At 37.9% G+C, this 25,738-nt stretch overlaps 1 protein-coding gene across 8 annotated transcripts in view; it reads left to right on the forward strand.

The window, feature by feature from the left end:
• LOC127449050 (KN motif and ankyrin repeat domain-containing protein 4-like) overlaps positions 1–17,667 on the forward strand; it is a 79,580-nt gene extending 61,913 nt beyond the window's left edge. For 3 of the 8 annotated variants that reach the window (XM_051712147.1, XM_051712149.1, XM_051712150.1), the window contains 6 exons: positions 3,405–3,638; positions 10,683–10,767; positions 11,417–11,636; positions 12,609–12,751; positions 13,977–14,177; positions 15,431–17,663. In XM_051712147.1, coding sequence (XP_051568107.1) covers positions 3,405–3,638; positions 10,683–10,767; positions 11,417–11,636; positions 12,609–12,751; positions 13,977–14,177; positions 15,431–15,544 — 997 coding nt within the window. In that variant the 3' untranslated portion in view covers positions 15,545–17,663. Of the gene's footprint in view, positions 1–3,404; positions 3,639–5,629; positions 7,569–10,682; positions 10,768–11,416; positions 11,637–12,608; positions 12,752–13,976; positions 14,178–15,430 lie in introns of those variants that run through there. The other 5 variants (XM_051712146.1, XM_051712151.1, XR_007898644.1 and 2 more) reach the window with 5 other exon arrangements.
• Positions 17,668–25,738: the final 8,071 nt, after the last annotated feature.

Here is a 25,738-nt window from a genome sequence, read left to right on the forward strand (position 1 = left end):
TCCATCATTTGCTGTCCATCTTGTCGTTCTCTGTCAAATTGCCATTACGTACTGTATGTATTTAGTTATGAAATAAACACAGCAAAAAAAAGAAACGTCCCTTTTTCAGGACACTGTATTTTAATGATAATTTTGTAAAAGTACAAATAACTTTACAGATCTTTATTGTAAAGGGTTTAAACAATGTTTTCTATGCTTGTTCAGTGAACCATAAACAATTAATGAACATGCACCTGTGGAACGGTCTTTAAGACACTAACAACTTACAGATAGTAGGCAATTAAGGTCAAAGTTATAAAAACTTAGGACACTAAAGAGACCTTTCTACTGACTCTGAAATACACCAAAAGAAAGATGCCCAGGGTCCCTGCTCATCTGCGTAAACGTGCCTTAGGCATGCTGCATGGAGGCATGAGGACTGCAGATGTGGCCAGGGCAATAAATTGCAATGTCTGTACTGCAATCAATATAGGCAACCAACACATATGGAGCACCTATCCCAGTACAGGGGCTGACCTGACACGGCATACTAACGCAAGTACTGGGCCTGGCATCGAATTCCTCTGCCCAATTCACCTGCCGCAGGGCTGAAGAGGAAAGATATCCAGGGTTCACTGGCCCCGGGTACTCACGTGGGCCAAAAAAGCACACATTTTCCCCTCAGGGAGGGGAAAGGTGCTGTGTGCAATACAGGGAGACAGGAAGGACAGCTGATTATCCTCGCAGTGGCAGACCATGTGTAACAACAACTGCACAGGATTGGTACATCCGAATATCACACCTGCGGGACAGGTACAGGATGGCAACAACAACTACCCCAAGTTACACCAGGAATGCACAATCCCTCCATCAGTGCTCAGACTTTCTGCAATAGGCTGAGAGAGGCTGGACTGAGGGCTTGTAGGCCTGTTGTAAGGCAGGTCCTTTCCAGACATCACCGGCAACAACGTCGCCTATGGGCACAAACTCACCTTCGCTGGAAGAGACAGGACTGGCAAAAAGTGCTCTTCACTGATGAGTCGCGGTTTTGTCTCACCAGGAGTGATGGTCGGACCCGTGTTTATCATCGAATGAATGAGCATTACACCAAGGCCTGTACTCTGGAGTGGGATCGATTTGGAGGTGGAGGGTCCGTCATGGTCTAGGGCGGTGTGTCACCACATCATTGGACTGAGCTTGTTGTCATTGCAAGCAATCTCAATGCTTTGCATTACAGGGAAGACATCCTCCTCCATCACGTGGTACCCTTCCTGCAGGCTCATCCTGACATGACCCTCCAGCATGACAATGCCACCAGCCATACTGCTCATTCTGTGTGTGATTTCCTGGAAGACAGGAATGTCAGTATTCTGCCATGACCAGCGAAGATCCTGGATCTCAATCCCATTGAGCACGTCTGGGACCTGTTGGATCGGAGGGTGAGGGCTAGGGCCATTCCCCCCAGAAATGTCCAGGAACTTGCAAGTGCCTTGGTGGAAGAGTGGGGTAACATCTCACAGGAAGAACTGGCAAATCTGGTGCAGTCCATGAGGAGGAGATGCACTGAAGTAATTAATGCAGCTGGTGGCCACACCAGAGACTGACTGTTACTTTTGATTGTGACTTTTTTGATTTTTGATTTTTTTGATTTTTAAGTCCTTGTGGTCGCGTAGTGATTTGCCTCAATCCGGGTGGCGGAGGATGAATCCCAGCTGCCTCCGCGTCCGAGACTATCAACTTGTTGAGCGCATTGCCACGGAGACATAGCGCATGTGCGGGCTTCACGCCATCCACCACGGCATCCGCGCTCAACTCACCAGGCGCCCCACCGACAACGAGCCACATTATAGCGACCACGAGGAGGTTACCCCATGTGAATCTACCCTCCCTAGCAACCGGGCCAATTTGGTTGCTTAGGAGACCTGGCTGGAGTCACTCAGCACGCCCTGGGATTCGAACTTGCGAACTAGCGAACTCCAGGGGTGGTAGCCAGCGTCTTTTACCACTGAGCTACCCAGGCCCCCAAAACCAACAGAACTCTGACGCAAACCGGAGGTTGATTTCAGCTGTTCAGCGATTTATTTCTTCTCACATAATTACATAATTTCAGCACAAATCAATGTTTCATGTCCATTTATTTATTTATTTATTCATCAAGTAGTCCTGTAATAGGCTGATTATTGAGGAGTCAGATGGTCATTTTCACAAAATAAACACCAACAGAACTCTGACGCAAACCGGAGGTGGATTTTAGCTGTTCAGCGATTTATTTCTTCTCACAATTACATAATTTCAGCACAAATCATTGTTTCATGTCCATTTTATTTATTTATTTGCAAGTTTGTAAGAGGCTGAATATTGAGGAGTCAGACAGTGATTTTCACAAAATAAACACCAACAGACCTCTGACGCAAACCGGAGGTTGATTCCAGCTGTTCAGTGATTTCTTTCTTCTCAAATTACATAATTTCAACGCAAATCAATATTTTATATCCATGTATTTATTTATTTGGTTAGTAGCCGTGTAAAATAAACTCCATCAGGGTGATACAAGACCCTTCCGCTTCGCATCGGGCTCCTGATCACCCTGTCAGGGTTTATTGTGTGATAACAACTGGATGACTGTACATTATCCCTTACATAATGTGATTCAAAGCTATTTTATTACATTAATCACATTAGTAAATCATGGTTACTCAGATAGTAGCCACAGAGCAATCCTGTTAAGCCTGTGTGGTCTTCTTCTATGACAAACAACCTATGCATGGACCCCTTGTCTCTAATGTGAAGTACTCAAAAGAGGCCCTCATACTCGATGCCCTAATAAATGTATAGTCACCTGACCCACAGCTATAGGCCTCCATTTACCCATGTCCTTGTGTAATTAAGGGAATGCCATTCCTCCTGCCTATCTAAAAACATCCAATGAAGGAGCAGCATTCTTCAGAATGAACCACACAAGAACTCCTCAGAGATCCCATATAGGTCCCTCTCATTTGAACAGCTTGAATAAACATTCTTGCATTTGTATGTCCATTCACAGCAGACTAATTACATCTGTTTGCCATAAATGGTAAAGAACAGACTGTGTTGAAAGCACATAAACATTCACTAAACATGTCACAAATACTACCTGACCCACAACTCAGTTTTGACTGATTTAAAGGGATAGTTCACTGGAAAATGAAAATTCTCTCATCATTTACTCACCCGCATACCATCCCAGATGTGAATGACTGCCTGTTTTCCGCAGAAGAAAGAAAGTCATGCACATCTGGGATGGCATGAGGGTGAGTAAATGATGAGAGAATTTAAATTTTTTGGTGAACTATCCCTTTAAAGGTAATCTGGATAATTGAAGGTTTGCCCTACAAAATGGGCTAAATAAAAAGAACCCTCTTGACTCAGGTTGTCCGTGTGTCCAGCTATGAGACCACCTCCAGTGAGGACTCCAGTGGGGAGGAGGATCAGGACGAGGGGGAGGAGGTGGATAGCTCGGAGCCTGAGGTGGAGCAGGGAGAGGAGAGTGAAACGGCCCAGGAGGAGGCTGCTGCTACTGGGGAGCAAGGTGACGGGGCTCAGGCAGAGGTGGCAGAGGGCTCTGTGGAGCCTGATGCTGGCCAGGCCTCCATGAGTTCCCAGGAGGAGCAGCCTGTCAGGTGAGATAGAGGGCCATGATAAAAAGAGGGGACTGGAGTGACTTTACATTCTTGTTGGCTATTAGCCTTCACCAGGGGCATAACTAGTAGTGGTGTGTGCTTTGCTTTAATACTACACAGGAAGCTCGGCTTACCCTAAAATTTCATAAGAAAGGCTGCAATGATGAGTTTAATATATGTACAAATAATCTATATAAATTAAATAGCACCCTTTTTGAATATCAATATTTTATTAAATAAATGCGTCAAATATTGTAATGAAGTAAGTAATAATGTAATGCAATCTGCTTTTTTACAACATGTCCATAGAACTAGAACACTCTAAACTTTGCTGGGTTATTTTTTTAACCCAACTTTGCTGGGTTAATGGCTGGGTCATTGTCACTGACAGTAAAATTCACCATAGCCAACCCAAGCTGCCGGGTCAAAATAACCCATTGCTATGAAGGTAAAATTGTGCCTAAATGATTTGCATGTGCAGAGTAGATTTGTGTAAACTGGTCAGAGTAAACCGGTCAACGAAAACCTCATTTGATTGGTTACTAGGAGCAGGTAGACCCGCATAACCCCTCGCGCTTGCAAAACTCTTTTCTAGAGATGGGTCATTCATGAACGATTCGTTCATTTTGAACGAACCTTTTATGTGACTCAGAAGAACGAGTAGTCTCAGAGAGTGATTCATTCATTTTGTGTTGGCCGCGCATGTGCATTGTGCAACCTCCGTTCGTTTGTTACGTGAAAACCGCATAGGCTCTGTACAGGAAACAGAAATGATTAGTTCACCTCTCGAGTCTTCTGGTCTGAGTTGTTCATTCTTATGTCACGTGACAGCCGTGTACGCTATGCATTGCTCACACAGGAAACAGAAATGATTAGTTCACCTCTAGAGTCTTCTGGTCCAAATCGTTCGTTCTTTTGCCACGTGACAGCCATATACACTATGCAGTGACAAAAGAACGAACAACTCGGACAAGAAGATTCCAGAGGTGAACTAATCATTCTGTTTCTCATAATTTGTCCTTGGCTGCATTATCAGTTTTTCCTTATTGGGACTATAATCAAAGTTTGCATAAGTAGACATGTTGGGGGGATTTGGCTATCGAAAATGTAACATTTTAATTTAATTCTGCTCAAATGAACGAAATGAACGAAATGACTTGAATAAATATTCATTCATTATGCTGAACGAGACTCAAAGATTCAAGTCAGTAAAATGATCCGATCTTCCCATCACTACTCTTTTCAGTGAGAAATTTGTTCCAAAAGTGTGAGTGCAACAAAGGGAAGACAGAACAGTGTATATCAGAATATTTCTGAACGTCATTTACACGTTTGCAGTAGTTTATTTTACATACAGACTGATTCTACGCAGTCAATCCATTTAGCTGTTCATGACACCTTTTCTTTGCTTGCATATCACTGATTGCAGGTTTGAACAGTGCCAAAAGTGTAAGCATGAAAAGAAAGTAAATCAGAAGAATATACACCAATTTACTTTGTGTTAATATGCAATTACAGATTCACAACACATGAATTACACTTATGCAAAGCATTAAAGTTTTGCTAATATTTATTTTTACGCTTGCAATTTCATTCATGCTTTCACAAATCTTACTCTGTACATGCAAATTTTTCTATCATTTTTGTAACTTCATTTATGCTTTTACAAATCTTACTCTGTGCATGCAAATCATTTAGGCACTATTTTACCTTCATACACTGCTGGTTTATCTTTGCCAAACTGGATAAAACCAGTTTGTCAACTGTCCCTTTTTTGCCTCCTGTCCTGAGAAAACGTCCTGAGGGGAAACTTCCTCAATAAAATTAAGGTTTGTATTCACTTGTATTCCTATCAATCATTACTGTACAGACAGGAGCAACTTCTGTTGTCTCACACGATCATTTTTGTTTTTTAAATATACTTATTTGTATTATAAAATCAACTTAATACCAAGCTATTTTGGTAGCTAATTGATTTCATATCTGTTAAGGTCGCTGCACAAATGCAGACGGAAACAATGTCTACACCCAGAGAGAGCGACACAACCATGTCAAGCGAGTGGCGCGACGCGAGATCGCTCACATTATAATCAATGAAGCTGCGCAAGTCACGCACTTGACATTAACGGCTGCTTTAATGATGATGGGAGCGATCGAGTATGCGTCGCGTCACGGCTGTGGTCGCATCACCTGACAGGATGTGAAAATTCAATGTCCAACAGAGACAAAAGGTAATGCTCTTTTTCTTCGACATCACATTGTAAACGTGAATATTGTTATAAATTGAACTGGAACAGACAGTCATACTGATACCAGTTGTCTTTGCACAGGTACCAGTGCACCTGAGGCTGCTCCTTTGGCTTCTGCCACCTTCTAAGACATAATATAACTGTTTTTCCTTAAAGAGATTCACCCAAAAATGAAAATTCTCTAATCATTTACTCACCCTCATGCCATTCCAGATATGTATGACTTTTTTTCTTCTGCAGAGCACAAATGAAGATTTTTAAAAGAATATCTCAGGTCTGTAGGTCCATACAATGCAAGTGAATGGGTGCCAAAATTCTGCAGCTCCAAAAAGTAGAAAAAGACAGCTTAAAATTTTCCGTAAGACTCCAGTGGTTTAATTCATGTCTTCTGAAGTTATCCAGTTGGCAGGGGCGGATTTAGTGATTTGGGGGCCCAAGGCAAAGTACAGGAGTGGGGCCCTCTTCAGTAACACACATTTACATACATTTTCTCTTAAAGGTGCTGTAAGCCTTTTTATTATTTTTTAAAACATTTTTTAATTTAATTTAATTTTTTAGAATGGTATAGAGAAAATATTCCTACATCCTGAAAGATATCACTGAAATACAGTAAGTGTCCTGAGATACCTCATCGGTCTCTGTGACAGCACTAGAATGTGCAAACAAAAAATGTGTCAGTGGTTGTGTCTTTCCCCCAGTTGTGCTAACTTTCTAAAAAGGAGTGAATAATAATGTCTGACAATACATATATATATATATATATATATATATATATATATATATATATATATATATATATATATATATATATATATATAAACACACACACAATCTGGCTACTATGAACTACAATACATACCACTACAATACCTTTTTTCTTTCTCACTCTCCCTCTTTCTTAATGCACTTTTCCTCCATCAAATTGACCTTGAATTAACTATATCCAAATTATTAAACTAAAAGTTGACTTTGCATGTTTCCAGAAGGCTTTGATCAACTTTTAAATGTGAAAACGTAAAAAGTTTGCTAGATTTACACTGCTAAATAAGGCAAAAATGTCTGAGTCTGAGAAAAAAGTTTTTATTTATTTATTTATTTATTTTTATTTACGAGTGTCAATGCACAGATCATATTCATCATCATCACTGTATATTGGTGACTAGTGAGTGCTCTGCTCGTGGAAGCAGCGGTGGGTGGTGGTGCAGGCTGTGCAGCAATCTGATCCATTTGGAAAGACAGTGTTACCTAGGAAGTCTGGATTCCGTTTAATTTTTTTTCTTTCCACAAATTCAAACCAAACTGAACTAGTAATAATGTAGCTGAACTTGTAACTTGCAACAGAGTATACGGTGAAATCGCACAAATCTGTCCAAGTGGTTTGAGACTCACTTTCTCCTGTTTACTAACTTGTGTAGATGCATAAAAACCTTGGAATATTCCATTACAGCCTGATCTGAGGTGGAAAGGGGTTACTTGCATTGATGGTGCTGAAAATAACAGCAACAGCAATCATATTGGTGTTGTAACAGTGATATTTATAATTTCAGCACACGTTATTTAGCATTAATGACAATAACAAAGTATATTATTTGTATTTTTAGGGGGCCCTTGGATTCTGGGGGCCCTAGGCAGATGTCTACCTTTGCCTAGTGCTAAGTCCACCCCTGCCAGTTGGATTTGGGTGAGTCAAATCAATATGTAATTACTTTTTACAGTGTAGATCTTGCCATTGCAGTCTCTAGGCACGGTTATGATTTCAAGCTCAATTATTCTTCGTAGCGCCATCTAGCGGCTGTGCACATGTGTCAAGCACTAGGGAGTGTAATCGAAGATATTAATATTACAGAAGTTATTACAGAAGATATTGATTAAACCACTGGAATCTTATGGATTACTTTTATGCTGCCATTTTCTGCTTTTTTGAGCTTCAAAATTTTGGCACCCATTAACTTGCATTGTATGGATCAGCAGAACTGAAATATTCTTCTAAAACCTTCATTTGTGCTCTACAGAAGAAAGAAAGTCATACACATCTGGGATGGCATGAGGGTGAGTAAATGATGAGAAAATGTTCATTTTTGGGTGAACTATTCCTTTAAATGTTTCATGAAATATGTATGATTACTTTATGGATTTTAATGAATTTGTGAAGTTTTTAACATTTACATATTGACTTGTCCTCTAATAAAAAATGTATTAATCTAAACTGTTCTTGTGTTTATTTCATTCTTATCCAATTTTATATATATATATAATTTTATGAAATATGTCAAAGTGACTTACATTGGCTTACAGTGACACCTAGTGTCTTGGAAGCTGTATCATTCAAGCAGTAGTTTTCAGTTACACATGCCATTGTAGAAATTCACTATACACAGTAAACCAGGATTAATTTAATCCATGAATGAAAGTGTCCAATAACATGGCAGTTACAGAGATTAAGTTAGAAGTATCAGAGTTTATTTAGCAGAGACAGACCACTTCTATTTAAATGAATGGGAGAAACAGTCAACGGATGTAGAAAGGAAGTCCCGCCTCACAGGTAAAAGAGCCAGTCACCTTTTTGATACAGACATCGCCTGTCAATCAACTCGCTAAGGCGCATGCGCATTATGAATGTTGAGAAGGGTTATCATTTAGGGCTGTAATTGATTAGTATTTACAAAAATGTTTGTATACTTTTATTATAGCTTGTGACCCAAAAATAGAGTCAATAAAGTAAATGTCAACAGAGTTAACATTTGGGACTATCCAGAAAAAATCAGGTCTACTCCATTGGTCCACTAAAAATTTAGCCATAGTATTAACATTTTTTGCTATCAACTAAGTAATCATTAAAAAATCTACATGTAACAACTCAACAACTGATGGAATCTGAAATATAGACTTATAGATCTCACATTATACAAACAATCTAGGAATCATTGATGCTGTAATTTTCATTGGCAAAATTCTGAATGCATGATGATTTATTTCGATATAACGCAATCAGCAAAAGGATATTCTACATTTTGATGGCATTTTTGCTATAGAAACACTATTAAAAGAGTATGTTATGAAGATCCACAGGAAATTTATTTTGTGGTTGCCCCTTTTGCTTTTCCAATCTGGTGTGAAAAGCACATTAGCTCATAATATGAGCTGGCTTAACACATTAAAGTGCGCAGTGACCCTTCGTGCATGTCCCCCATGGCCAGGAGCCTCTGTTATGGATTGAACACAATCCTGCCTTTTGTTTGGCCCATCATCTGGCAGGAAGGCACTATGAAACAAGCACTGAGTGACAGGTTTAATATGCCCAGTGACTAGACTACTTAAAAACCGTTCCACAAGAATGGGCCAAACCATTTAAAGCTACAGTATGTGGACGTGAGAGAAAAGCAAAGGGCGTGGTCTTCTTTAATGATAATCAAAACACCTGGATTTTCTTTGCAATATGTGGATTGGGGTGAAAGATTTCATGCATACATATTTACTTGAATTATGTTAGCATGTTAGGCAACACATGATATTAAAGCTAAAAATACTCTTCAAAAGACAGAACTTGGGCAGAAACTGCATGTGCCAAAGACGAAAGTTGTGATGAAGATGCTTGTGTCATTCAAATATCGGTAACAATTAGCTTGAGATGATATTCCAGAATGTGGCACTCTCAAATAATGTTACCAAGATTCTCAACCATTATATTTCATTGGGTCAAATACAGATTTTCATGTGGGGCTCATCTGAAGTCAATCTGTATTTGACAATGACTTTACATTAAAGTCTGAAGATGTCAGATTCATGCATGATTTAAGATCTTTTTTTAGGTAGTAGCTTCTCAATGGCTCTCTTTGTATACACAGATCAGCCACAATATTAAAACCACCTGCCTAATATTGTGTAGGTCCCCCTCGTGCCACCAAAACAGCGCCAACCTGCATCTCAGAATAGCATTCTGAGATTATATTCTTCTCACCACAGTTGTACATAGCGGTTATTTGAGTTACCGTAGACTTGTCAGCTCGAACCTGCCTGGCCATTCATTGACCTCTCTCATCAACAAGGCATTTCCATCCACGAACTGCCGCTCACTGGATGTTTTTTGTTTTTAGCACCATTCTGAGTAAATTCTAGAGACTGTTGTGTGTGAAAATCCCAGGAGATCAGCAGTTACAGAAATACTCAAACCAGCCCATCTGGCACCAACAATCATGCCATGCTCCAAATTGCTGAGATCATATTTTTCCCCATTCTGATGGTTGATGTGAACATTAACTGAATCTCCTGACCCGTATCTGCATGATTTTTATGCACTGCACTACTGCCACATGATTGGCTGATTAGATAATCACATGGATGATTGTTGGTGCCAGATGGGCTGGTTTGAGTATTTCTGTAACTGCTGATCTCCTGGGATTTTCACGCACAACAGTCTCTAGAATTTACTCCGAATGGTGCCAAAAACAAAAAACATCCAGAGAGGGGCAGTTCTGCGGACAGAAACCCCTTGTTGATGAGAGAGGTCGACAGTGAATGGCCAGACTGGTTCGATCTGACAAAGTATACGGTAACTCAGATAACCGCTCTGTACAGTTGTGGTGAGAAGAATAGCATCTCAGAATGCTATTCTGAGATGCAGGTTGGTGCTGTTTTGGTGGCACGAGGGGGACCTACACAATATTAGGCAGGTGGTTTTAATGTTGTGGCTGATTGGTGTATGTAATATACAAAAAAGACAGTGACATGGAAATATTCATTTTAATGTGCCACTCTGATTGCAGTTAAATCAGTGTTGTTGATTGTGTTGTTGCAGTGAGTTAGTTGATAAAAACTTCATGGCTGCTTGTCATTTCCTGAAGAATCGAATGGCTGAAGTTGCTACACCAAATAAAGAGATGGTAAGAAGTTAACATTGATTTATAACTTTATTACCCTGCCACTACCAACAGTTTGTTGGGGAATATAAACTTGGCAGGGTGTCTACATACAACTTAAAGGGACACTTCACCCAAAGCAGATGATAGACAGCATGTTAGCCTCAGTCACCATTTACTTTCATTGTATGAGAGAGAGAGAAAAAAAAGATGCAATGAAAGTGAAAGGTGACTTCAGCTAACATGCTGCCTAACAACCTCTTTTGTGTTCAATGGAAGTCATATGTGTTAAAAACAACATGAGGTTTTTGGATGAACGATCCCTTTTTAAAATCTGTCCACACGTGATGCAAAATGACGTAGGAGTCAGTCCTAACAGAGTCAGGTTAGTGACGTCTTCTGAGCTCGGCCTGTAAGCCAGTAATCGTCCCTAAACACATACTAAACCATCCTAACACCTATAATATACTGTATACTTTATATGAAGGAGTGTACTGTATGCCATATTTCTATGGTTTGTGAAATATGCCAGGTTATCTAGAAAGGTTATTGTGCACTCTGTTGTGTATAACATGAAAATGAAGGCGTTCCCCTACAAATATAGATGTAATAACTTCACAAATTTACTTGTAATGTACTAGAGTGAGCTCACTCTTCACTGTGTGATTCTCAGAGGCAGGTTCTGATGGTGCTCTATCAGGAGTGGTTCCGTGTTTCCAGTCAGAAGTATTCAGAGGCTGACACAGTCACTCTGTACCTGAGAGAGGTGGGCTTCCACACACCCACTCTCCTGCGCTATATAGTGAACCTGGCTGATGGCAATGGCAACATGGCACTGCACTACAGTGTGTCCCATTCCAACTTCTCTGTGGTCAAGCTGCTATTAGACACAGGTAAGAGACATACATGTACATACATTACCTGATTCAAGATGAACCTGAGATATATCAGGATTTGTACCGATTGTATAAAGCTTTTAAAATAGTGGTTGTCTAATGTGGGTTTTTCAACAACAATGTCAATATCTAGCAAGCAGGTTGGTCAATGGTTGATATATAGGGGATAATGTACAGTCAGTCTGTCATTATCGCAAAATAAACCACAATAAGGTGATCAGGACCCCACACAAAGTGGAGGGCTGACTACACATTATCCCACTCATTACATGGCTACTTATCAAATAAATAAATAAATGGACATGAAATATTGATTTAATTAATATGAGAAGGAAGTGGCTGTGGAGTGCTACCCGACACATGAAACTAGCACAGTGTAGGAGATTAGTTGCCAAATATACACTTTAGCAGTTCTTATACAAAATTATTTGATGACAAAAGGACACAAACAATCAGAATCAAAGTTGAACAATCAGACGTATTCCAAAAAGACTGGATATAAAGACTGTAATAAAAGTGATGATAGAATTAATATAATGTAGTGATAGCAACAAAATTTAAACAAGATTGCTGAAATTAAAACACGATAAAATATGTACTAAAAATGCATTTAGAAAATGTGCGTAATCCATTGAAAAGTTTGGCTGTAGATTTTGGAATTGATATAAGGGTAAACTAACACTTCAGCCAAACAAACATGATTATCCGTCCATACCAATCATCCAAAAATGGAAAGCATTACTGTAATTGATCTCGCCAATATGTCAGTCCATCACTAATTTAAAGTTCTTGTTGAATTATTTACATTTCCAGCTGCAATTTACACTCTTATCATACATGAATTATATAGTATTTGTACCTCATTAATATATTTATTGTTTATCATGGAAACTGATGGTCTTTAGATCTTTCCCTTTCTCACTTAAAACCCTTGAATCTATCTAAATTCTCTGTAATTCTATTATTCAGGGCTGTGCGAGGTGGATCACCAGAACAAGGCGGGCTACACTGCTATAATGTTGGCAGCTCTAACTGCGGCAGAGAGCCCTGAGGACATGGAGGTGGCTCAGCAGTTACTGAGAATGGGCAATATCAATGCACGAGCCAGCCAGGTACAAAGCAAGACAGCACAGCATCCTGTACTGCAAGAACACACAAACACTTACTAAATATGATTCATACAACAAGCATAAAATAATATGTGTTTACTTACGCAGCAGCCAGAATGTTATTGTAATCGATCTCAGAACTTCTGTATATCCTGCACTACATGACTTAAATTATGTCGAGACTCCCTTCTAATTATATGGTTTGGCTATTTCAGCAACAGCAATTACTAAAAGGTGCATAAAATCAAGCATATTGTCATGCAGTCTCCCTAGACAAACATTTGAATAAATAGGGCATACCATAGAGTTCAGTTACTTTCAATGTGTCACTGTCATAGGATACCACCAGTAAAATTGTTTACTGAGTGTGGTGTGGAAGAACTTCACCTGCCCCATGACTGACCTTAACCCAACTAAACACCTTTGGGATGAATAGGAATGCCAAATCAGGCCCCATCATCAAACAGCAGTGCCTGACCTCACTGATGCTTATGTGTCTGAATGGGAGCAAATTACCGCTGCCATGTTCCAACATTTAATGGAAAGCATTCTCAGAAGAGTAGAAGCTGTTTTAGCAGCAAAGAGAGGGCCAGCTCCCTATTAATGTCCATGGTTGTAAAATTAAATGGTCAACAACCACATATGAGTGGGTTTTCGGGTGTCCACATAGTTTTGGCCATGTAGTGGATCTTCTATCCTCCCATCAGAGCATGCTTCTTCATATTTGCCCTCTGCAAAAGAAACTACTTACATAACAGGAATACTCCTTTTCTTGTTTCTGTGTCTGGCCTTTTGACAATTTTTATACCAGGCAACTCACTATTGTAGCTCAGCACACATTCACTCTACATATTTACCCCAAATTATGTTTCGCTGTGCATTCGAATGCTTTATTTAACTTTAAATATAGCAAATGTTTAATTTTATTTAACATGACATTATAGAATTATTTTTCTGGAATTTAAAAAATGAAACCCGATTAGAATATACTTTAATTTGACTTTGCAGCACTGCACAACTAGAAATAATCTATGGGTACTGAATGCTTTCTGAAGAGACTAAATGGGCTTGTGTCTATTCCAAAATGTTTATGAGTGCAGCAGTGAGGTGATATTTAATAGTCAAATTTTTCTCTTTATAGGTGTGAGGCACTTGAATTTGTAAAAATTCAAAGAGTGGATGAATGAGATTTGAGTATTTTTGATTTTCTTTCATTTCTTTCCACCAGTCAGGGCAAACAGCACTGATGCTTGCAGTTAGTCATGGCCGAACAATGATGGTTCAGGTTCTTCTGGACTGCGGAGCTGATGTGAATATACAGGACCGGGATGGATCCACTGCCCTGATGTGTGCCTGTGAGCACGGGCATACTGAGATAGCCAAAATACTGCTGGAGAGTCAAGACTGTGACACGTCACTCACAGATAAAGTAAGAGACACACTGATTTTAAAACTATACAAATTCTGTCATCAATAACCCTAATTTCTCTTCCGTAAAACACAAAAGTAGTTGTTAGGCAGAATGTTAGGGACTGACAGCCCTGGAGAAAAGAAAAAGATACAAAGAAAGGAATTTGTGACTGAGGCTAACATTCTGCATTTTTTTTTTTTTTAAAGAATAAATGATAACTGATTTTTAGAGGTGAACTATCACTTTAAACCACTCTTAAAGGGATGGAAAGCATTAATTTCATTGCATTAAATCACAAAATATTTTTGCTTGTGCCATTGGTAAGTCCATACTATATTTTAGGACAATGGAACACTGCCACCCAGTGGTCAAGTCATTTTTTTTTTTTTTTTTTTTTTTTTTTTAAAAGTAAAGCGCTTTTCACAACAACATTTTTTTCAAAACAGCTTTATAGAAAATCATGCTCTAACAGAAAAAGAAGCTGTAATGTCTGTAATGTCTTAAAGTCCACAATGTGTGGTTTAATTGAATAGCGTGTTGTGATTGTATATTATGCCTTCAAAAAATAATTTGTCTTTAGTCCCCCAGTGAGCAAGCCAACGGGGAATGTGGCAAGGAATGCAAAACTCCATAAGATATTAGTCAATGTAGAAAAACAACCTTAGGAGAAACCAGGCTCACCAGGGGAGCCAGTTCCCCACCGGTCAAAATTAGTTGCTCGTATTCACCTTACACTGGTGTAGTTTTTCTATCTATTTTTAATCCTTGTTTAAAATAAGATTTTAAAATAACTGCAGTATAGTGGTTATTAAACAAAAAATAAATAATAATAAATAAATCATATATTATAGCTATGAGGTAAAAACCTTAATTCCCTGCCCCACTTTTTAAAAAAAAAAAAATTTTATGTGTTGCAGCCATCAAATTTAGAATAACTATTTATGAAATAACAATAAAGTTTATTGGTTAAAACTTTATCTTGCCTTTGTTTAGTTTTCAATTGAATACATGTATAAAAAAAGAATGAGCAAATAGATTTCTGTTTTTTATAAAGTATATACATTTAACTTTTATGGAATTTAGATACTTAAAGTACAAAAAGAATGCAGCATGTGCTATTTATGATGTCTTCTCTGTATATCCCAGGATCCAACAATTTAATCCATCCAAAAAAGCTTTGTATTTAATAGTTTTGAGTTGCTGAATTCATAATGACATTTGATCAACATTTATCATTTTTACTTCCTTCCCTCTGTCACTCTGTCTTGTAGGATGGACACACAGCTCTGTCAGTAGCCATGAAGGCTTCTCACTCTGAGATAGTTGACCTTCTGAAAGCTCACGCCGATCCACCCGCAATCACAGATCCTACAGCTCCACTCTGAGTGCAGAGGCCTTGTCTTCATCCTGAACTGGCTCAGTCATGTTCATCTTTCTACTGCCTCAACTAGACTCTGCTGGCCAGGCCAACATTCAACAACAGAGAGACAGCACTTGCTAGAAAATTGCAGATTCTCTACTTAGAGACAAATGGCCAATGATAAATGCACTTCCGTACGCCAATCAAAGATGCCATGGTTACAGAAGGGCCATGGAGGGTGGGCTTCCCTAAACTTCCCTTAAGAACCTCAATTGTCCTGAAGCACAGCTACTGTAGCTATTTTCAAGATATTATATTTGTGTATATCAGGCATGGTACATTGCTACATGTTTTGGCCTTCTATTTTCAGGTAATGTGACTATATTTTTTATTAGGCGATGAAACGTAATCTATGAATTTTATTAAGGAAATGATCAGATACACACTATATTTATTTATTTTATTGCACTTTTCTGTAACATTTCCCCCTGTATGTATCTGTGGCCTGTCTCAGTATAACCTGATGTGTCTTCCTATATGAGGGTTGTTGGGTCATGCCCAATAAAGAACTGTTCCTTGCTTTTACAGGTGAAATATTATGTTGCCAGTATGTCTCCAGTCACAGTATCGGTACATCCCAGCAGAGAGCTAGGGACTGATGGAAAAAAAAAAAAAACCTGAGAGGTGATTTAAAATGCTTTAGTATGATCTATGAAATGTCTGAAGCACTTAAATGCTCAATGCTGGTCAATGAAATGCCCTGTCCTTATGTGAATTATTTTTGTTAATATACCAACATTTTTCCTTTCAACAGAATAGTTTCAAATTAATCTATGACTAACATCATTTTTTGTATCAGTTATCATTTCTTCTATGTCAGAGTTTACAGTATACTGTAACCTGCTGCAATACTAGCTCTTACACAATTAAAACTTCCTATCCTGCAAACTGAACATGAGTTTCCAAGTTCTCCAACAGACACAGATTAAAGCAGTACATAATAATGGGCCGGACTGTTGTCGCACTCTTTGTACATTATGCCTGCTTGAAATTAAGGCATCAAACATTGTGATGAAGAGATATGTTTAATGACAAATCAGTAAGTCAGCCAGACAAAGTATAAATTTAAATATCTGTGCAACAGTAATGTGTAGTATTGTGGGAGGCGCTGTGAACTAATACCCTGAAATGTAATGACTATTCATCTATATTTTTGAGTATATACAGGTATATGCATGGATAAAATATTGAATTAATAAAAACATGCATTTCGTTTTTGTTTCTTCTTTGTGGTTTGATGCCCTTTGACATCAACAACAAAACACATTGTATGGGAAGTATTTTCTTCTTCCTTTTAAAACATGAAAAGCCTACCTTACTATGAATTATTATATGGTTAGTTGGTTGCACATCAACACTAACAACACCACTATAAACCGTTGCTGTCACTATGTGAAAACTTGACATACTGGAATCTGTTACATTGATTCAGTGATGTATTGTATGCTTTTTCAATCATTCCATTTAAAGAACTCCTCCTCTGGTTTTTGTTTTGTTTTTCTTTGTCCATTGTTGATTAAAAAGATATGACAGTACAATGATAAAACCTCATAGTCTATCAATAGACCAGTAAGAATGCTGACACAGATTCAGTCATTGAATGTTAGTGTCTTTTCTGCTATGTATCGTGAAAGAGCTAAATATTGATCATAATGTTCTACTATTGCTATAGTTACAAACCCTTTTCTCATATGAGCAATTAACATGTCAGTGCTTCAGCTACAGTATGCCTGATGCAAAATAGCAAAATATAGTGCCTTTTTCTATGAATGTGAAAAATACATTTTCCACATTTTTCATACATGCCACTATACTGGTACATATTTTTCAGCTTCTAAAAAAATAAACTTTAGATGCAAAAAGTTTTCTTTGGTAGTTCATTAGTATTACTAATTTTTTACAGTATTCATGTAAATACACACTAACATCGACACTGGGGAAAAAAAGTGTTATTGTATTTTAATTCTTCACCCTAAAACAGTGTCAGAATAGCATTTTTCCTATGCAGAGAACAATGTCTTATACTAAAAATTCCTTGAACGAAGACTGGTCAAACCTGTTTGAGTGTAGAGGGGTATTTGAGAAACAAATACCCCTCCAATATTATTATACTCCTCTATTATTTTGCTGTAGACTGCACACCACTTTATTTATTTCTAATTAAACTGTTGAGTCTTTCTCATTATGTGGCTGCTACTGGGTCTCTGTCTTCTTACCTCATCACTCCTCCACTCAGGTAATGTAAAATGAAAGGATCTATAATTGATGACAATTAAGTCTACTCTCTTTGAGTATTTAAGTGATGGATTAAACCTCAACATTTATTTTGAAAACATTCCATTTAATTATTTTAAATTATTGTGATGAGCAGTTCAAATGCTGCAATGTCTCCAGTGTAGCACTGCAACTCAGAATGTATCTTTAATAAACTGTGCTGCCAGCCAATCTTGTGCCATTATAAGGGCTGATGGAACCAGTGTAGGTGTGTAACTAAAACTGTTCCTTGGTTTGTCTGAGTCTGACACATTTCAGTCAATGTTTGTATTTCAGCAATATACGGTATCAAATCTTATGAATCAAACCATAAATGTGCTGTTTTCCCATTTCTGATTTTCTGAATTTTGTGCTATAGGCAATTCTTCAGTTGTGCAGACTTGCTTACCAGTTGAATTTTGCTTTGGGACAGCAAACAGTTCAATAGCCACTGTATCAATTGGTTATGGCTTTTTAAATACTACTGACAGTGTTTCCTGCTGCAAAACAAATACACTGCATGAAAACTATCACTAATTAAAAATAAAAGTTATATATGGCAATGAGGTATATATGAATAATTCTGTTTAGGATGGACTTCAAAGATTACAGTTTATTATGTCTACAATAATTATATCTATGTTATGTCTATTAAGAATCTTTTTATCTACAATGCAGTAATCATCCTAATTACACAAAAATAATTGTCATATTTTATTAAATAAAACATATGGCTAGTAATAGTAAGTGGCTCAATATGTGACATGTACCTTTATTTATATATGTGCCTGCCCGAGGAGAATATGCTACAGTAGTCTCTGGTTACTAAGGTTTTAGTTTCTCCTCTAACTAAATATCTTAGTAGGGAGTTCTTCCTTGCCACAGTCACATTTGGCTTGCTCACTGGTGGTATTACTATTAAGGAACTATTTTCTTTGAAACAGCTTCGAAACAACACTGTACATGTGTATGTATTGTGAAAAAAGCTATACAAACACAATGACTTGACTCTTTGTAAACTAGAGACTATAAAAACCAACAAATCAAGAAACAGAATTTCAGATCGTAACAATACATGTATACAATTTTAGCTAGTCTCCAATGCAACACTTTATTTTAAGAAAAGAAATGTCATGTAAAAATGTCGTTACTCATTTCATTATGCAATAGTAAATGACTGATGTAAGTCAACAACCTGTAACATGCACTGTTAAAACAAAAAACAAAACTCTTTTCTGTGTGTAGCTGAACGGGCTTAGATGTGAAGCATTACTGAAGGTGATGTTCACAGTTTGGTCATCCAAAACATAAACAGGGTCTGATGGCTGCTAATGTAAATTAGAAATTCACCATATATTTTATTTATTTATTTATACTTCTTGCTGACTGACTGACTACTGATTAAGAGAGCCAAGTAAAAATACAGACATACATCTATTGTAACAGTCCACCAAAAAAATACATTTACATTGAAAAAAATTAAAAGGATATAATGGGTAAAAATCAAAGGATATATTACCTACCTGCCCAATATAGGCATGCACATGGGCATAAAACTTTACATTTTAGGGTTTTGGGAGACCCTCCAAATCATTTGCCACTGAAACACATTTATGCTATGATGACCTGTACATATGTTTCATGAAAATAAAGTATAATAACGATAATGTTGTCAATGACTTGCTATATCCCTTTAAATGTAAAACATAAATAAAGAATGAAAGAAAGAAAGAAAGAAAGAAAGAAAGAAAGAAAAGGAAGTAATGAAGCTACGCAGTATGTTGTACATGCCATGTTTTGATGGTGATCTATTGAATTTTACCATGATTTTCATTTCCATGGTAACAAGAACTTCTCCAATTGGAGGATATTGCTTGTGTGTGTGGGTGTGTGTGGGCAGGTTTAAGTGGTTTACAAGGACATTTTTTTAGGTTACAAACTGGTAATTACAAGGGTATTAAGCTATAAATGTGGTTTATGAGGACATTTCTAGTCTCCCCATAATACAAATCACTTAAAAAAACATACTAAATTATGTTTATTGAAAATGTAAAAATGCAGAAAGGTTTTTGTGAGGGTTAGGGTTAGGGGATAGAATCCATAGTTCGTACAGTATAAAAATCATTATGTCTATGGAGAATCCTCGTAAGGATAGCTGCACCAATATGTGTGTGTGTGTGTGTGTGTGTGTCTGTGTGTGTGGCGTTATACTCGGCACTTGGAAACGAGGTACAGTGGCGAAACTACAGCTTCATTTACTGGATTATTTTAAACAGGGCCTGACGTCTGAAACCAAACAGGCCAGAGTAAGTTTAGATTTCAGTGATAACAAAGGTGCAAGTTCACCTACTGAACCTGCTGATGATGTTAACACAGAGCAAGAAAAACTTGTGAGGAACAGATCAAGTCGGCAACTGCTGAGAGCTTGGGCGGGTCAGGGGAAGAAGCATGTGGAGGTGAGCAGAAAAACACTGGAGAAAGTCAAAGAATGGGGGCAATCTAGACCGAAACAGAGTGGTTTGTCATGGAGGGGTCGCATCAGGGTTGCGTTGTTTGCAAAAAGTTTGGATGCCAGGGTCCCGAAAAATTGGCTGAGATGAAACTGGCCAAAGAGTGGGTGATATGCTCCGTAACGTCTTCTGCCACAGATCTAAAACACAAACAAAAACAAAACAAAAAAACAACAACAGAGGGCACTCAGGAAAAAAGTTTTTTGAACACTCTCAGATGCAGTGTTGTTATAGTTTTGGATTTTTAATTTAGTTTTAATTTCTATTTTATATAAATCTGTCATTCCATATTAGTTTTAGTTTTCATTCGTTTTCACAGTTTTTCTGTTAATTTTAGTTTAGTTTTAGTTTTCTTAGTTTCAGTTTAGTTAGTTTTTATTTGAGTTTTAGTTATTTTAGTTTTAGTATTTTTCATGGCTGCCAAAGCAGAAGCATTTACTGGTATCATTTAAAAAATGTCAGGGCAGTCTTGTTGTTTAATTTGGATTTTAAATGTTGCAATTTTTATAATATATGGTGAATATGGGTAAAGTGACAAAGGACATTTAATCTTGATCCCCACTGTATCCATACAAATTTCCTTTGATGATTATAAATAATTTCTTAACTAATCTTTGGGAAGTAAACAATTAAAGGAATAGTTCACCCAAAAATGAAAATTCTCTCATCATTTACTCACCCTCATGCCATCCCAGATGTGTATTACTGTCTTTCTTCTGCTGAACACAAAGTAAGATTTTTAGAAGAATACCTCAGCTCTGTATTGTTAATACAGCTATCATCCCAACAGCTCTTTCTGATCATAAACTTATCACAATTGAGTGTACTTTGACTGAAAGAAAGCATACAAGTTATTATTGGTATTTCAATGTTACACCTTTGGAAGATAAACATTTTTGTGAGAATTATACGCTTTTTTGGGAAACCTGGAAAAGTGAAAATTGCCTTTATGAAAGTATTATTCAGTGGTGGGAAGTTGGTAAAGTGCACATAAGAGGTTTCTATCAACAATATACATCTCATTCCTCTTTAGTTTTGAAAAAGACATTAGAGTGGTTGGAAAAAGAGATCATGGACATTGAAAAGAGCATGAATGATAATGTTGCTAGGAATCTACAAGAACTGTGGACTGAAAAAAATAAAAAATCAGCTGAGCTCCTTTTTAAATGAAAATGTTAAAGGAGCTCTTGTAAGAAGTTGTTTTTTAACAATAAGAGACATGGATGGACCTTCTTCTTATTTCTTTAACTTGGAGCAAAAAGCAGGACAAGAAAAACAGATGTTCATTTTAAAAGATAACAATGGACATAACACTTCAGTCCCAGTAGTGATGCACAAACTTGCTGTGGATTTTTATTCTAATTTATATGCTGCTGACAACTCAGATGAACAGTGTAGAAATCAACTGCTACAAGATCTTCCTGTTTTAACATTAGAACATAAGCAATCTTTAGAGACTGAACGCACTTTTGAAGAGGTTACTGCTGTTGTTATGGGACTCTCCTCAGGACGTATGCCAGGATTGGATGGATTACCTGCCAAATTGTATAAGAGTTTTGGAATGTTATTGGACATGATTATTTTGAGGTACTCCAAAAATGCATCAATGAAGGAATTCTTCTTTTGAGTTGTCAGCGGGCAGTTTTAACACTACTCCCAAAAAAAGGAGACCTAATTCTCTTGAAGAACTGGAGACCTGTAGCAATTTTAGGCTCTGATTACAATTTTGTTTTCTAAATGTCTGGCCAATAGGGTAAATTGTGTATTGCATACAATTATACATAAAGATCAGTCATATTGTATAAAAAATAGATCCATAATAGATAATTTACATTTGGTACAAGACATTTTTGATTTTGCCAAGAGTTGATCACACTTTTTGATACCTTAAAGGCTTTTGGTTTTGGGGACAATTCTATTTCCAAAATAAAACTGTTGTATGCTGGGGCCACATTATGATTAAAATAGCTGGTGGCCTCAGTATTCCTGTAAAAGTCAACAGAGGCATTAGGCAAGGTTGTCCTATTTCAGGACAACTTTACAATATAGCCACTGAGCCTTTGCTGTGTAGATTGAGAAGACAGCTAACAGATTTACAGCTCAATACATTGGATTTTAAGTGCCTTATCAAGCTCTCTGCATATGCAGATGATGTCACAGTTTTAATTAGAAGTCATAGTGATGTTCAATGTGTAAAAAAGGCTTTGGAATATTATGGGAAAGCGTCTTCAGCCAAAGTTAATTGGCAAAAAAGTGATGCTCTGTGGTGTGGTCAAGATTTTATTAGTCCATCACTACCTAGTGGTGTGCAGCGGGGGAGAGCGGGTTTGAAATATATAGGGGTATTTTTAGGGACAGATGAATATAGAAAAAAAAATTGGGAGGGTCTACTGGAAAAAGTGTGTGCTCGGTTGTCTCACTGGAAATGGTTGCTACCCCAGCTGTCCTACAGGGGGAGAATCCTGGTCTGTAACAACCTGGTTGCATCATCTCTGTGGTACAAAATGATGGTTCTAGAGCCTCCAGAGGACTTAGTAAGAAGAATTCAACAGCACCTGGTGGACTTCTGCTGGTCAGGTCAGCACTGGTTGAAGGCACCAGTGCTCTATCTGCCAATACAGAAAGGAGGACAGGGGCTAGTCGACATTAGATCCAGAGTCAGAGCTTTTAGACTCCAGGCGGCTCAGAGACTCCTATATGGGGAGGATGTAAGGTGGGCTGGGGTAGCCTGTGCCCTCCTGAAGAGAGCGGGTGACATGGGATTAGACCGCCACTTGTTTCTTATGGACACCGAAAAACTAGACCTGACAGGACTGACATTTTTCTACAGATCAATGTTAAAATCATGGACATTTTTCAGTTTCTCTCGGGAGCCAAATGGTGTGAAGGGACTATGGCTGAAAGAAGAACCACTGTTTTTTTAATTCTGCACTGGATTTAGAAGTTTTTAAATCAGTATCCCTCAGTAAAGCGTTGTGGACTGCAAATATTACCAAAATTTGACATTTTGTTTCTGAGGAAGGATGGATTTCTGCTGAGAACTTGGCTTCAGAACTGGGCATAAGATCAGTTTGGGTGGCAGAGAGACTGTTGACTCAAAATTATGAGTTTTTACCACCAGACCATAGACTGTCTTTAGAGACACCTGTTGGAGAGGAAGAGACTTCTGTCTTCCCAGAGCTGAATTTCTCACCTGATATTAGAAAATGGCAAGAAATGGAGAATGGTTTGCTTTCTTTTAAGACACCTCAGCTGGGACTTTTTAGAAATGCTGGAAAGAAAGCTATTTATGTACTGTGTGTAAAGGTGTCACATCCTCTTCAGCTTCAGAGTGTGAGAGAGTCTAAATGGCAAGAGATCTTTGGGTCAAGCGCTTCCCTAAAGGCTGCTGGAGGACCTTGATCAAACCTCCTATTGAGAAAAGAACTGGAGACCTGCAATAGAGGATTGTGCATGGTATAATAGCCACAAACAGACACAAAGCACACCTTGACCCACAGGTCGGGGAGGGTTGTCCTTTTTGTGGAGTACAAGAAACATTCTTTCACTTATTTTTTAATTGTGTGAGATTACAGCCATTATTTTATAAATTAGAAAAGTGGTGTCAAACCCTGGGGGAAGTTTTTACACTTGCAAGGTTTATTTATGGGCCCAAGTATAGCAGAAGTAGAATGGAGAGTCATGTTTTATTAAACTATTTATTTGGGCAAGCAGAGATGGCTATATGGTTGTCAAGAAAAAGTAAACTGAATGAAAAGTGATCAACTGATGTTATTTCAGTATTAAATGGATTAATAAAATCCTGTATCAACATAGAGTATAGTTATTATAAGTTGATTAATGATCTACAGATGTTCAAATATAAATGTGGAGTAAATCAGTGTATTTGTGAAGTTGACCCTGATGACTGTTTGCAAATTTATATTTGAGTAATGTTTGCTTGTAAAACTACATTCATAATTGGAGTGGTGGTGGTGTAGTGGACTAAAGCACTGAACTGGTAAGCAAAAGGTTATTGGTTCAATTCCCACAGCCACCACCATTATGTCCTTGAGCAAGGCACTTAACTCCAGGTTGCTCCAGGGGGATTGTCCCTGTAATAAGGGCACTGTATGTCACCTTGGATAAAAGCATCTGCCAAATGCATAAAAAAAATAATTGTGTGATTATTTATTCTTCTTTATTTATTTTTTAACCTTTTGTAATAAAGAGACCTTAAAAGTCAAAGTCTCTCTCTCTCTCTCTCTCTCTCTCTCTCTGTCTCTCACTCTTTTTAAAATTTTATTACCTTTTTGAGGTTTTAAATTGATGATTTTTACATGGGGATGTGTGGCAGAGCTTATTTCATGACCACCGGTGGGAAAAGCAATGGTAAAGAAAATAACAGAAATTTGAGGTGTAATGTTTGTAAATGTTACATAATGATTTATGATGTAAAAGTGTTACAACATATATACAGGTGCATCTCAATAAATTAGAATGTCGTGGAAAAGTTCATTTATTTCAGTAATTCAACTCAAATTGTGAAACTCATGTATTAAATAAATTCAATGCACACAGACTGAAGTAGTTTAAGTCTTTGGTTCTTTTAATTGTGATGATTTTGGCTCACATTTAACAAAAACCCACCAATTCACTATCTCAACAAATTAGAATACATCATAAGACCAATAAAAAAAACATTTTTAGTGAATTGTTGGCCTTCTGGAAAGTATGTTCAATACTTGGTAGGGGCTCCTTTTGCTTTAATTACTGCCTCAATTCGGCGTGGCATGGAGGTGATCAGTTTGTGGCACTGCTGAGGTGGTATGGAAGCCCAGGTTTCTTTGACAGTGGCCTTCAGCTCATCTGCATTTTTTGGTCTCTTGTTTCTCATTTTCCTCTTGACAATACCCCATAGATTCTCTATGGGGTTCAGGTCTGGTGAGTTTGCTGGCCAGTCAAGCACACCAACACCATGGTCATTTAACCAACTTTTGGTGCTTTTGGCAGTGTGGGCAGGTGCCAAATCCTGCTGGAAAATGAAATCAGCATCTTTAAAAAGCTGGTCAGCAGAAGGAAGCATGAAGTGCTCCAAAATTTCTCGTTAAATGGGTGCAGTGACTTTGGTTTTCAAAAAACACAATGGACCAACACCAGCAGATGACATTGCACCCCAAATCATCACAGACTGTGGAAACTTAACACTGGACTTCAAGCAACTTGGGCTATGAGCTTCTCCACCCTTCCTCCAGACTCTAGGTCCTTGGTTTCCAAATGAAATACAAAACTTGCTCTCATCTGAAAAGAGGACTTTGGACCACTGGGCAACAGTCCAGTTCTTCTTCTCCTTAGCCCAGGTAAGACGCCTCTGATGTTGTCTGTGGTTCAGGAGTGGCTTAACAAGAGGAATACAA

The sequence above is a fragment of the Myxocyprinus asiaticus genome, chromosome 12 (genome assembly GCF_019703515.2).
Source record: "Myxocyprinus asiaticus isolate MX2 ecotype Aquarium Trade chromosome 12, UBuf_Myxa_2, whole genome shotgun sequence".
NCBI lineage: Eukaryota > Metazoa > Chordata > Actinopteri > Cypriniformes > Catostomidae > Myxocyprinus > Myxocyprinus asiaticus.